A 12,221-nucleotide genomic window follows, 5' to 3' on the forward strand; every position below is an offset into this window, starting at 1 on the left:
GCCCCACTCCTGGTTGGCAGCCTTCGGCTACAGCAGGCGGGGCTTCGGGACTTTGAGGGGAAACAGTCTCCACCAAAACAAGAGCTCTGCTTTAGGTGGTCTGATTAGAAGAAGGGGGCGGGACCTGAGGTAGACACCCCTTCTGGTTGGCTGAGGTGGGAGGCGGGCGAGACTTTAGGGCGGGGCTCTGGGCAGAGTTAAAGCCTCCTGATAGAGTGGGTTCTGCGCCTGCGCGGAAGGCGGTCTGTTAGCTTCTACGTTGTTCCCGGCGGAGCCGGGGCTTAACTGGGCGGAGAGTTGCCATGCGGAGGCTGCAGGTGGTGCTGGGCCACCTGACCCGCCACCCCCAGTGTCGGGGGGAGCCGGCACCGGAGGCCGCGCCGTGCTTGAGCGGCGCTCCGCAGGTGTCGGCCGAGGACGTGGTGGTGGTGCACGGGCGGCGCACGGCCATTGGCCGAGGGGGCCGCGGCGGCTTCAAGGTGAGGCCCCAGGGTCCGGGCGCCCGGTGGAAGACTGGGGGCCTGAGGAGGCTGGGGGCTGGCCCCTCTGCGCCGGAGGGGGCTCCGCGCCCGAGCTGTGACCGCTTTGTGTCTCTCGGGTGGGGTGGGGGAGCGGGGGTCCCGCGAACGCCGTGCACTGGTGGCGGGGGATCACCGCGGCGGTGCCTCTCGCTGCAGGACACCACCCCCGACGAGCTTCTCTCGGCCGTCATGACCGCGGTTCTCCGGGACATGAAGCTGAGCCCGGCGCAGCTGGGGGATATCTGCGTGGGTGAGTACATTCCCCGAGCTCTGGGCTTGGTCCTCCTCGCCCTCCATCCGGCCAAAGCCCTCCGCAAACACCTCTTCACCCTCCAGGCATCTTGTAGGTGCTTTCACTGAGGGGAATGTCAGGGGACCCCATGCAGTGAATTTAATCGTTTCTTCAGAGCCTATCCTTCCCTCCCACTTCCAGGCACTCTCTGCCTCTCCACCTCTACCCAAGCACGTTCTGCCTGTTAAGTATGATGGAGAGCAGCGATCTTCATGCCATTCTAACACCCAAGCTGTTGGCACAGGAGTTTGCAGACACCCGTAGGAGACAGGGTTCTCTAACCCATCCTGCCTGTGCCATCACAGAACAGGACCATCAAAACCGTGTAGTTCAGCCCCTCACAGATGGAGACACTCAGTCCTGGGAAATTAGCAGCAGAAATTGGACCTGAAATCCAGAGAGCCTCTTGACATTCTCCAACCTTTTACCTCCAACCCTACTCCTCTGGCCTGGAAACAATAGAATATGGCTAGACTCCTATCAATGGGTGCCATCCTTAGGTGGAGCATCGCTGTTCTGCCTCTGAAATGCCAGCAGGTTTGGCTGACACTTCAGAGAGGTGTACATTTTCAGAAATTCATTTCCCTGACAAGACCAGTTTGTTTGCGAGCTTTGCATTGCAGTCTCCCTTCCATGTTTCCTTTAAAGGCAGGCACCCAGCCTTCCCGCTGTGCATTGATTTGGAAAAGCACAGTCCAGGTCAAGGGAGTCTGTGACTCCTGCGGACTGGGTTTAATTGTATGACCAGGGCAAGCTGCTGTATGACCAGCTCCTTGAAATTCCAGAGCCCCAGTGGAGCCTTGCTGGGGGCTTGTGTTGTGGAAGGAAGATCTGGAATGTCCTCTCTCTAGTATTCACAACTGTACCTGAGTGTCTGGAACACTATCTGGCACTGAATAAAGGTTTGTTGTCCACAGGAAATGTGCTTCAGCCGGGGGCCGGAGCAATCATGGCCCGAATTGCTCAGTTTCTGAGGTAAACTTTTCTAGTTCTAGCTGTGGGTTGGCCATTTTGATTCTTGAGTAGGCTCAGTGAGGCCCCAGGGACCTCAGCCTATGAGTGGTTGGGTACCAGATCCAGATGCAGCCAGGGTCCTTGACACCCTGCTTTTGTGGACACTACCTTTCCCCTACTTTGGCATATCCTTGTGTTTTTGTTTTTGTTTTTTTGTAGGTTTTTTGTTTGTTTTGTTCTGTGTTTTTTAAGTAACCTCTGTGCCTAGTGTGGGGCTTGAACTCCGGACCTCGAGATCAAGAGTGTGGGCTCTTCTGAATGAGCCAGCTGGGTGCCCCTCCCCTACTTTGAAGGAAGTTTGCATTATCGGTGCTGAGCCAAGACAAACAGGGCCTTTGGGACTAGAGCAAAAGCTCTCTGGGGCCTGATGATTTAGCCAAAGTCAGCTGTTGCTTGCCTAATCGTGGACTCTGTCCTCTTTTGCCAGGCAACTAACCAGGAAGACACACTGAAGGGTGACTTTGAGCTTTTATTTTTTTAAGATTTTATTTATTTAACAGAGACAGAGATCACAATTACGCAGTAAGGCAGGCAGACAGAGAGGGGGAAGCAAGCTCCCCGCTGAGCAGAGAGCCCGATTCCAGGACCCTGAGATCATGACCTGAGCCGAAGGCTGAGGTGGCACTGAGCCACCCAGGTGCCCTGACTTTGAGCTTTTAAAACCTAGTTGAGCAAGCCAAGACCTTCAAGACATAGTTCATCAGCAGAGACCTGGGGATGCGGCAGAACCCTGGGGTGAGGGGTAGCCCTGGAGGGGCCCTGGGAAACTTGCCCTTCACCACTTGCTGTCCCAAAACAAGGGAGGAGTGCTTAAATTATCGTCATGTGTAGATTTAAGAACCACTTTGCACTTCTACTACCTGGAGAAGAAATAATAGGAACGTAAGCTAGTGAAGGAACAGGAAAACTGACAAACCTTTAGGGACTAGGATAGGTTCGGACTGCTTAGCGTGGAGTTCGAGGATTCCCTCTATCTAGCTCCAGACGTAGCATCCAGCCTTATCTCCCAGCTATTTATTTGCCTTGACTTTTACTCTTTCAGCCCACCTGTCTGCCCACTGTCTTCCCTGTGCTGGTCACTCTGTCCCCTTGGAGTGCTGTCCCTCCCTCCTCTCTATGCGCTATTATTGCAGTCTCTGCCAGCTGATCCATTGTCTCTGTGCTGGTCAGCCTGCCTCTAGGGATGTCAGCATCCCTCACATGGCGCTTTGTATAGAGCAAGTTTTTGGTGAACTGCTGGTGGATTGGGTGAAGAAGTGGTAACTAAGTAGTAACTAGCTAGTAAGGAGTTAGGAGACCTGGGAGGGATTATACAGGCTGCATGAGCCTAGGAGGCTACCCACCTGAGAGGCTCTCAGCAGGGCCTGGCCTGGGCACTAGCTCACAGGTTGCTGACCCTGGCTACACACCAGATCATCTCCATAGCACGTTCACCCCCTGAAGTTCTGAATCCAAGGGTTTGAGGAAGGGCTGGGGATTTTCCCAGGGGTTCGTACCCTTGGACCGGGAGGGTTACATTAGGAGGGACAGCCCCACCAGCTTCTCGGACTGGTACCAGTGTGGAAACCCAGGGGAACACACCCAAAAAAGGGATGTTAGAATACTTGGTACCCATCAAGGGTTCTTTGTCCAGCTGGGAACAGACCTTCCAGAGAGTGGGAACATAAAGGGTTAGCTAAAGGGGCGCCTGGGTGGCTCAGTGGGTTAAGCCTCTGCCTTCAGCTCAGGTCATGATCTCAGGGTCCTGGGATCAAGCCCCACATTGGACTCTTTGCTCAGCAGGGAGTCTGCTTCCCCCTTCTCTTTCTGCCTGCCTCTCTGCCTACTTGTGATCTCTATCAAATAAATAAAATCTTTTTAAAAAAAGGGTTAGCTAAATAGTGGTAAGGTTGGTGGTTTCTGGCCTCATGCTTGAGATGTTCATTCATCCATTCATTCATTCATTCATTTTTTATTTTACTATTATTTTTGCCCTGGTTTTCTGCCCCAGCAACAGATCCGTTCTTTTATTATTATTTTTTTGAGGAAACGGGTGTATAGTTTTCCTTTTTTTTAATCTTCAAAGGGAGAGAAAGAAGGATCCTTGTGGTCCAACCAGTTTTCCTTGCCTTTGGGCTGTTCTTGACCTTGGTTAAGGAGACTCAGAGGAGGAAAGAGCATGTGTTGTGGGGCCCTGGGGTACAGGTTCCTGCAGAGATGGGGTCTGCCCAGAAAGGATCTGGCCTAGAGTGGCGACAGGGCTGTTGGGTTTGTTCCCTTCGTTTTTGTATCCCTTGCTGGGGCAGTCTTATTGACCAGGAGCATAGGCCTGCTTTCCATGAGAGCCTGGCAGAGGAGAGGGGGCTGACTGTGGTTTCGCTTTCTGTTTCAGTGACATCCCAGAGACTGTGCCTTTGTCCACCGTCAATAGACAATGTTCATCTGGGCTCCAGGCAGTGGCCAACATAGCTGGTAAGTTATGACGGGGTGGGTACCCACTGCTCCAGCCTGGCCTTGGTCCTGGCTCCATGGGTTTAGGTCTTACCTAAGGTCTACCTTACCTGGGTCTTACCATCTCTGAGGCTGGGGCCAAGTCCCATTTAGAGACCAGGTGGGGAAGAGGCTCCTCTGTTTTAGAGCAGATGGACTCTGATAAGAATGTTTATGAAATGCTTTTGTTGCAGGTGGCATCAGAAATGGGTCTTATGACATTGGCATGGCTTGTGGGTAAGAATTTCTTTCTGCCAGAGCTTACTAATCAACGTCTAACAATAACACTACTTTTCATGTCCTGAGTTCTCAGGGGCCGTAATGACAGGATTCTCCCTTAGCCCTTTTAGGCAGATGGCTGGGAGTAGGTTCTTAGAAATTCAGCTTAGAAGTAGCCCCCAGCTCTGCATGCTCAGGAACTGCTCACACCTCTCAGCACTAGTGGGGAAAGGGAATTGGCTTTTAAAAGCTTGCTTTCTTGGGAATTTGTCAGGCTGGAAAACGCAAGTATTTTGAGAAAATAGAGACCTTGGATTTCCTTCTGTGGCCCTATGATGCTATTGAGACATTGCAGTTTGGGTTGCCTGAAGCCAGGGACAGTTGTCTGCTATGTAACTAGTCTGTTCATTTTATGAGGCTGTGGGTCCCCTTGACCCCTTCCTTGGTACCATGGTGGAAACTTGCAGTTGCCTGCTGGGCTCTGAGGGGCATGGTCAGATCTGGGGTGGTTTGGTCACTGTCAGCTGTGGCTCTGTCTTCAGTGGAAGCACCTGGAGTCTCAGAAGGCATACAGAGCAGTGCCTCCAGGGAGGGGAAGGGCCCTGGGACCCCATCTGGGGTGGGCATCTGGTATCAGAGGGCAGGCAAAGCCAAGACTCTGGCCGGCTCTGGGAGGCAAGCAGCCCCAGGATTTCGACACGTTCTCTCTGTCTTTCATTTCTACTTTGGAGCATTTCTTGGACTATTGTTGGGTTGCCTCAGGGCTGTGCTTCCTGGCACTGGTTGTCTGCTCTTGTAAACAAAGCCAGAGACCACACTGCAGAGCCTTGGGCGAGGCAAGGGCCACTGCCAGTCTGCCCTTGGATTTCTCTCATGGTCCTCTTATCTTCCTAGGGGTGGGACAGGTATGGATAACTTCAAAAGGGTGGAGTCTTCATGAGTTCTTGAGAGGGCATCTGAGTCCCCAGGCAGATTAAAGACTATGTTTCTAGAGTATTGAAGGTCTGGGCCAAGACTGTCCCCCATAGACTTTGATCATGAAGAGAAGCCCCAGGGCATCCTGGTTGGGAACGGGCTCTGGGGCCAGACATCTAAGTCTGGATCCCTGCTGAGTGACTATGGACAAGTTACTCAGTTCTTTGGGCCTCAGTGTCCTCATGTATAAAATGGGGGGAAAAGACCTCAGTCCTGTTGAAGTTGATAATATTAAAGGGAGTAGTAACAGCAGCTACCACTCTGGGATGTATGGCATGTGACTGATGCTGTTGAAAGCTTTCTAATATCTGAACAGATTTTCAAATAGCACAGGGCATGTGAAAAGCATTCAGAGTTACAGGTTATCCCTTGAGGCCCTATGTTCCTTGAGGGCCTTGAGGGCCTTTTTTTTAACCTTTTTTTGAGAGAAAGCACATGCGCCCGAGCCAGGGGGAAGGGTGGGCAGAGTGAGGGAGAGAAAACCAAGCTGACTCTGCACTGAGCATGGTGCTGGACTTGGGGCTCAATCTCATGACCCTGAGATCAGACCTGAGCCAAATCCCAGAGTTGGACGCTTAACTGACTCCGCCCCCCAGGTGTCCCCCCACCCCCACCACAGCCCCTTGAAAGCCTGTTTGACAGCTCCAAACTGAGATCTTGCCTTCCAGAGCTCCTAGCACCTCGTGGTCTGTGCAGATCAGATGCCCTTTGACCTGTGGCTTTTAAAATACTTTTCTTTTACCCTCTGAACCTTTGCTGCCTGAGGGCAGGGCCTAGGTTTCCTGGATGTGGCCCGCACTAGGTGGCTTTGCCAGGGAACCACGGACTGGCCAGCTGCAGGAGCATTTGCGCTAGAGAAGCATAGCCCTGCCCGGAAGTGTGGACTGTGCAACACTCCATCCTCGCGTGGGGGTGGAGGGGACCCAGCAGCCCTGCATGGCCAGCTCTGCCTTCCTGGCCAGTGTCCTGCCCAGGGTTCCGAGACAGCCTGCTGGATTTCTCAGGGCCTGCAGCCTTTTTCCTAGCACTCGCCAGAGGCATAGCTCTCCCTGGGGGAGTCCTGGGAGTGACCGCCCTCCTACGCTGCCTCCTCAGGGTGGAGTCCATGTCCCTGGCTGACAGAGGAAACCCTGGAAATATTACTTCGCGCTTGGTGGAGAAGGAGAAGGCCAGAGACTGCCTGATTCCTATGGGGTGAGTTTGCCCCCTCAGCTCCCTTCCTGGCCTGGAGCAGGCACACAGAGTCTTGGATCATCTTGTGACTTCCTGGGCTTGTTCTGCTTTGCTGGGACATGGGGATGGGACTTGCAGCCCCTGACTTCCCTTTCTTGAGGCCTCCAGGTCGTCTGTGCCTCTAGGTTTCTAGTCATGGCCCAGCCTGTCATTCCCACCCTGAGGGGCCAGTAGCACAAGGAACGATGGCAGCTGCATGCCAGAGGTTTGGAGGCTTACAAACTTGATGTGGAAGGGCTTTGATTTGGAACATGCTGGCGCGGGGGCCTGGGCCCTGTCAGAGGCAACGTCACAGTGCCTTGCATTTCCTCGGCACCTTAGCTGTGCAGCCAGCATCACTGAGCCTCTGGGCCATCCCCCAGGTTCATAAGCAGGGCGTCATAGCTCCCCTGAATGTGAGATTTGAGGCTAAGAGAGGGGCAGTACCCTGGCTGCCCCCACATCCAGTGACCCTATCTCCCAGGGAAGTGTCTAAAGCCAGGCGGCCAGGTTGGAAGGCCTGGCTATGGCTCTGGGCTTTGAGAGTGAGGGCTGGGTGAGCAGAAAGCCTGGGGGTAGCCTTCCCAGAGAGCCATGAGGGCCTTCCTCTCCCCACCTGAGAGCAGCTTTTCTCAAGGCATAGGGGAAGCTGGCTAAGAGTAACTGGTTAGTATTCCCACCCATTCCTCATCTGCCCCGCTACTGGGCTGGTCTTTCCAGTGTACAAGCTTCTCAGAGTCCGGCCAGCACTGCTGCCTCCCTCTCTGTGCCCCCACACTCCACCCTAAGTCGTCATCTGTCTCCATGGCGTGGACTGGCCCTCCTGTCCTCCTCTGCCTACAGCCGCAGGGACTCTGAGTTGCAAGCAGAGCTCTGCAGCCTGGCCCAGGCCCCCAGGCTGCTGGACATATACCCACAGTGCGCGCTGCTTTTATTTCAGGATAACTTCAGAGAATGTAGCTGAGCGGTTTGGCATTTCGCGGGAGAAGCAGGATACCTTTGCCCTGGCTTCCCAGCAAAAGTGAGTGCCTTTGGGGATGGGGTGTGTAAGGGGCTAGAGAGAGAGAGGTTTTGAGGCTGGATTAAGTGGCCTCAGGTGGAGGCCTTACCAGCTACAGCTGGTCAGTGAGTGGTTTCCAAGCCTAGTGCCTATTGAGAGGGAGAGGTGGGCAGGGACCAGGGATGTGCTGGAAGTACACTGACAGCTCTTTCATGTCCTTTTACTGTCTGTTCACCCCGAGTCTCTCCCTAACTGGGCTTCAGTTTCCCTGTCTATTCATCAGTGTGATGAGGACCAGGACTCTTGATTGTCTGTGGTTTGGTGATTCAACATGGCAGCCACAGGCTTCTCTAGATAGCCTGGTTGTGGGGCCTGCACTGCTGGGGACCCTGGCATCCCAGCTCCTGGACCACCCCTGTGTCTGGGGAGCATTAGAATACCCCCGGGGGCTCAGGCCTCTGTTCAGGGGCAGGCTGAGGTTGACAAGCCCCAGATGCCCAGAGAGGACAGCAAAAGAAGGGAGGGGGCTTCTCTGAGGAAGTGGTTCTTAGGCACCTGGGGTCAAGGAAGCATTTGAAAACTGGAATCTTCTCCAGGGGGAAACCCTGGGCACTGACATGTTGCCTGTGATTGCAAGGATCACCCTAAAAACACCTTGTGCTTTTGTACTCTTTAAATAATAAGATTCATTAAGTAATTTAGTGTATGTCATTTTAAATGTTTGGAAACTGGGGAATAAATGAAACTGAGCCATTGGGATGGAGCAGACAAGTTGGTAGAACCCAGCACAGATATTCCTGGGGCTCCATCTTCAATTTGGCTCAGTCCCTCGTGAGTGAAGGGCTAAAGGGGGAGGTATCACGTCTAAACTCCCCCTTGCCCTTCAAGGTTGGGATTGGCCAAGATCTGAAGATAGGCAGCTGAAGGCCAAGAAGGCCCCATAAGGTTTCAGGTCTCCCACTCCCAGGCTGGGAAAGAGGGGCCCTCGGAGTCGCTTAGAGCTCTCCTGAGGCAAGCGTGTCCCCATGTTTAGGAGTCTGAATTAGTGTGTCTGCCCCAGTGGGCAGGAGCGGTAGAGGCAGTGGGAGGGACCCCTGGAAGGAAGGGACCCCTGAGAGGAAGGCACCCCAAGGGAGCCTGAGCCTGGCTGTCCATGGTGCTGGCAGGGCAGCCAGAGCCCAGAGCAAGGGCTGTTTCCAAGCTGAGATTGTGCCTGTGACCACCACGGTCCATGATGACAAGGGTACCGAGAGGAGCATCACCGTGGCCCAGGATGAGGGTATCCGCCCCAACACCACCATGGAGGGCCTGGCCAAACTGAAGCCTGCCTTCAAGAAGGGCGGCTCTACCACGGCTGGTGAGACTGGGCTGGGGGAGGGCCAGGAGGGGCCATGTCCCTGTGGGGTGTTCTCTGGGAGCCTGGAACCTCCAGGCAAGGTGTGCAGGTGGAGCTCCTCCACCTGCCCTGACGCGTCCTAACCCCTACGATTTGCCTCTAGGAAACTCCAGTCAGGTGAGTGATGGGGCAGCTGCCCTCCTCCTGGCTCGGAGGTCCAAGGCAGAAGAGTTGGGCCTTCCCATCCTTGGGGTCCTAAGGTCCTATGCGGTGGTTGGGGTCCCGCCTGACATCATGGGCATTGGACCTGCCTATGCCATCCCCGTAGCTTTGCAGAAAGCAGGTAAGGTGGTTTCTTCGAGATCTCTATCTGTTTCCCACTCCTGCCTCTCATGCTGTTGCCGCTGTGGGGGGAGGTCATGTGAGTGCTGCGGAGTGAAGGTGGGCCAGGCTAGCCTCCTGACCCCCAGCCCTTCCTGACCTCACAGCCGGGACCCATCTGCCCATGTGGATTAGGCACAGCAAGCAGTCTTTAGGCCATGGCTGAGATGGGGCCCTGGGGGACAGAGTCCTGCCACGGGGACGCTGGGTCAGCTCAGGTCTTCTCCCTGTGCCCGCAGGGCTGACGGTGGATGACGTGGACATCTTTGAGATTAATGAGGCCTTTGCAAGCCAGGTGAGCTTTCCTTTCTCCATGTTGCCTGGGCCCAGGATGGCCAAGGAGGAGCCCATGGGCAGGGGATGCAGGGGTTGGGGAGGGAACTGTAACTGATTTTCTGCCCCCTCCCAGGCTGTCTACTGTGTGGAGAAGCTAGGACTCCCCCCCGAGAAGGTGAACCCTCTCGGGGGTGCAGTGGCCCTGGGCCACCCGCTGGGCTGCACTGGAGCTCGACAGGTCATCACGCTCCTTAATGAGCTGAAGCGCCGTGGGAAGAGGTAAGCTGGGGTCGCTGAGCGGGAGGCACATATGCATGTGTGCTCTGAACGGAGGACACAGGGCCTTGACCCCTGTTCTCCCTAGGGGCCAGCGAGTACTTGCCATCCTGGGTGTGGCCTTCAGCGGGCAGTCTGGGAGCCCCACAGGCCCAGAGGTCTGTGGAGAGCTCAGTGGGGAGGACCTTGCCCTTGGTGCCTTCACCCAGCCAACATAGTCTTGCTTCCCTAGGGCCTACGGGGTGGTGTCCATGTGCATCGGGACCGGGATGGGAGCCGCTGCTGTCTTTGAGTACCCCGGAAACAGAGCAGGGCCCCACTGAGTTCCGCTCCAGTGGCGGTGGCAGCACTGGGACGAACATGAGCACTGGTGACACAATACATGTGTGGTTGAGGTTCAGGGCTGCCTTCTGCCAGGCCACCCAGGTCACCATGTGGGTCCTGGGGATGAGGAGTGCAGCGGACAATAAATACGTATTCTTATATTGGTGGCTGTGGTTTTTCCCAAAGGCCAGTTCTGGCTGTCTCGGGCCTTGCCTCTGGCCCAGCTGCATGCTGAGAGCAGATAAGGCAGGGCCTGGGCTGGGAGCACTGCCCTCCAAGGGAGTCCCTCCCCTCCCCAGAGCCTCTTGGAGGTCCTCCCGTGTGTACTCCAGCCTAGCAAACCTGTTCCTTAGCTCGAGGTCATGTTTTATTTCCGAAGCTGGGGGGCTGAGGATAGAACCTCAGAGCTGGTGGGGTGACATGTATTTCTCGTCGTAAGAGCCTTGGCCACGGAGCCGCAGGGTGCAGGCCTTCTCACCGAGCATGCCTTCCACCACCAGCGTGGATTCATACAGCATGCTGCTCCTGTGTGGGTGAGGGTCACTCGCTGAGGTTAGAAAGGGGGCCCTGGCCTTTGGGAAGGCTGGGAGAGGCTGGTACCTGGCAGTGAAGAAAACTTGGAGGGTGATGGTATTTGGGGGCCCGTTGACCAGTCGTGCCTCCAGTAGCCCGCTATTTGGAGATACCCTGAATGCTGCAGCATCCTTGTCTGGCTCCTGCTGGCCTGCCCCAAAGGAAGGGAGCACACAAGAATATAGGCAGCTCCGTGTGCTGCCCCAGAGAGCCCCCCCTCCCCGCAGCTCAGGTGTGCCCTTCTGGTCCAGCTCAGTGCCACGGGGTAAGGCTACCCTGGAATCACTTGGGATCTGGGAACCGGCCATGGGTGGCCATGGGGCACCCTGGGTGGTGCCAGCCTGCAGGGGACATGGAGGGCAGGTACAGCCTACCCATAAGCACAGCCCAGTAGCTCCGACAGCCACTCAGGTTCATGAGGTAGACCTCCTGGACCTGTCCCTGGTTAACAAAGCAGGTCCCGAAGTCCACCCAGCTGGTGGAAAGCTGCAGCTCAGGCACGGCCACTGTGGCCCTCAGGGGCACCACCTGGGGGACAGAGCCTGGAATGTAGGGCCCTCATCCCCTCCGTCTGGGCTCCAGGCCAGGGACTCAGGGATGCCAGGCCCTGTTGACCCCAAGTCCTGACGCTTCGAAGGAGCACACTGGCACCAGCATCTAAAACCAGGGCTGTTGGGGGTCTGTGCCGATAAGGGGTCCCGAAGACGCTATCTGCTCTCCCTCTACCTCCCGTCCCCTGCCCTGATCAAGCCCTGTGGTTTCTGCTCCCTGGTTAGGCCGCCCTCCCGCTCTGCCCCCATCCCCTGGGGGCCCAAGGGCCAGCCCTCTGCTCCTCCTGGGCTCTGGGCCATCTAACCTCTTCCCTTGGCCTTGGGCCCCACCTGTGCGCTCACCTGCCCAAGCTGCTGGGGGTCCCCCCACATCTGCCTCAGGCACTGCCATACACACCTCATCACCTCAGCCTTCCCCACCCCCAACCCCCGAGGCCCAGCAGCCACCCAAGTACCGGGCTGGAGGGCCTCCCTGGTCACAAACGGTTTCTTCCTCCGCTCCGGCCTCCCTAGAATCCACCCCTTAGGCTATTCCTTTCTGTTTCCCGCCTGGATCTTCCCGCTGGGAGGCTTCATAGGCCACATGCCTCCTCCAGGAAGCCTTCCTTATTTCCCACCCTCCAGCACCTCACCTGGTTCTGTGCTGAGACCGGTAAGGAAGGATGACCCTCCTCTCTCCAGGGAAAGGCCTCTTCTGGGGCAGACCAGGCCCTCGAGGCGAGGGATGGGGCTCCTCACTTCTGAAGACCTGGAGGGGTCTTTCCCCCTCTGACCCAGGAGAGTGGAGTCGGGCCCATTTCTG

The 12,221-nt window shown here is 55.9% G+C and overlaps 2 protein-coding genes across 13 annotated transcripts in view; one reads left to right on the forward strand and one right to left on the reverse strand.

Annotated features, from left to right (window-relative positions):
* The first annotated feature begins 218 nt into the window (after positions 1–218).
* ACAA1 (acetyl-CoA acyltransferase 1) lies at positions 219–10,456 on the forward strand. Its single transcript, XM_059162090.1, has 12 exons — positions 219–479; positions 678–771; positions 1,731–1,788; positions 4,199–4,278; positions 4,491–4,533; positions 6,586–6,684; positions 7,643–7,723; positions 8,869–9,059; positions 9,202–9,381; positions 9,659–9,714; positions 9,829–9,974; positions 10,204–10,456. The coding sequence occupies exons 1-12, from the start codon at positions 303–305 to the stop codon at positions 10,292–10,294; spliced, it is 1,296 nt and encodes a 431-aa protein (XP_059018073.1). The 5' UTR covers positions 219–302; the 3' UTR covers positions 10,295–10,456.
* A 184-nt stretch (positions 10,457–10,640) lies between these two features.
* DLEC1 (DLEC1 cilia and flagella associated protein) overlaps positions 10,641–12,221 on the reverse strand; it is a 66,616-nt gene continuing 65,035 nt past the window's right edge. For 4 of the 12 annotated variants that reach the window (XM_059162078.1, XM_059162082.1, XM_059162077.1 and 1 more), the window contains 2 exons: positions 11,243–11,396; positions 10,641–11,019 (listed from right to left, as the gene is read on the reverse strand). In XM_059162078.1, coding sequence (XP_059018061.1) covers positions 10,697–11,019; positions 11,243–11,396 — 477 coding nt within the window. In that variant the 3' untranslated portion in view covers positions 10,641–10,696. Of the gene's footprint in view, positions 11,020–11,215; positions 11,397–12,051; positions 12,131–12,221 lie in introns of those variants that run through there. The other 8 variants (XR_009350845.1, XR_009350844.1, XM_059162081.1 and 5 more) reach the window with 8 other exon arrangements.

The sequence above is a fragment of the Mustela lutreola genome, chromosome 2, assembly GCF_030435805.1.
Source record: "Mustela lutreola isolate mMusLut2 chromosome 2, mMusLut2.pri, whole genome shotgun sequence".
In the NCBI taxonomy this organism is placed as follows: domain Eukaryota; kingdom Metazoa; phylum Chordata; class Mammalia; order Carnivora; family Mustelidae; genus Mustela; species Mustela lutreola.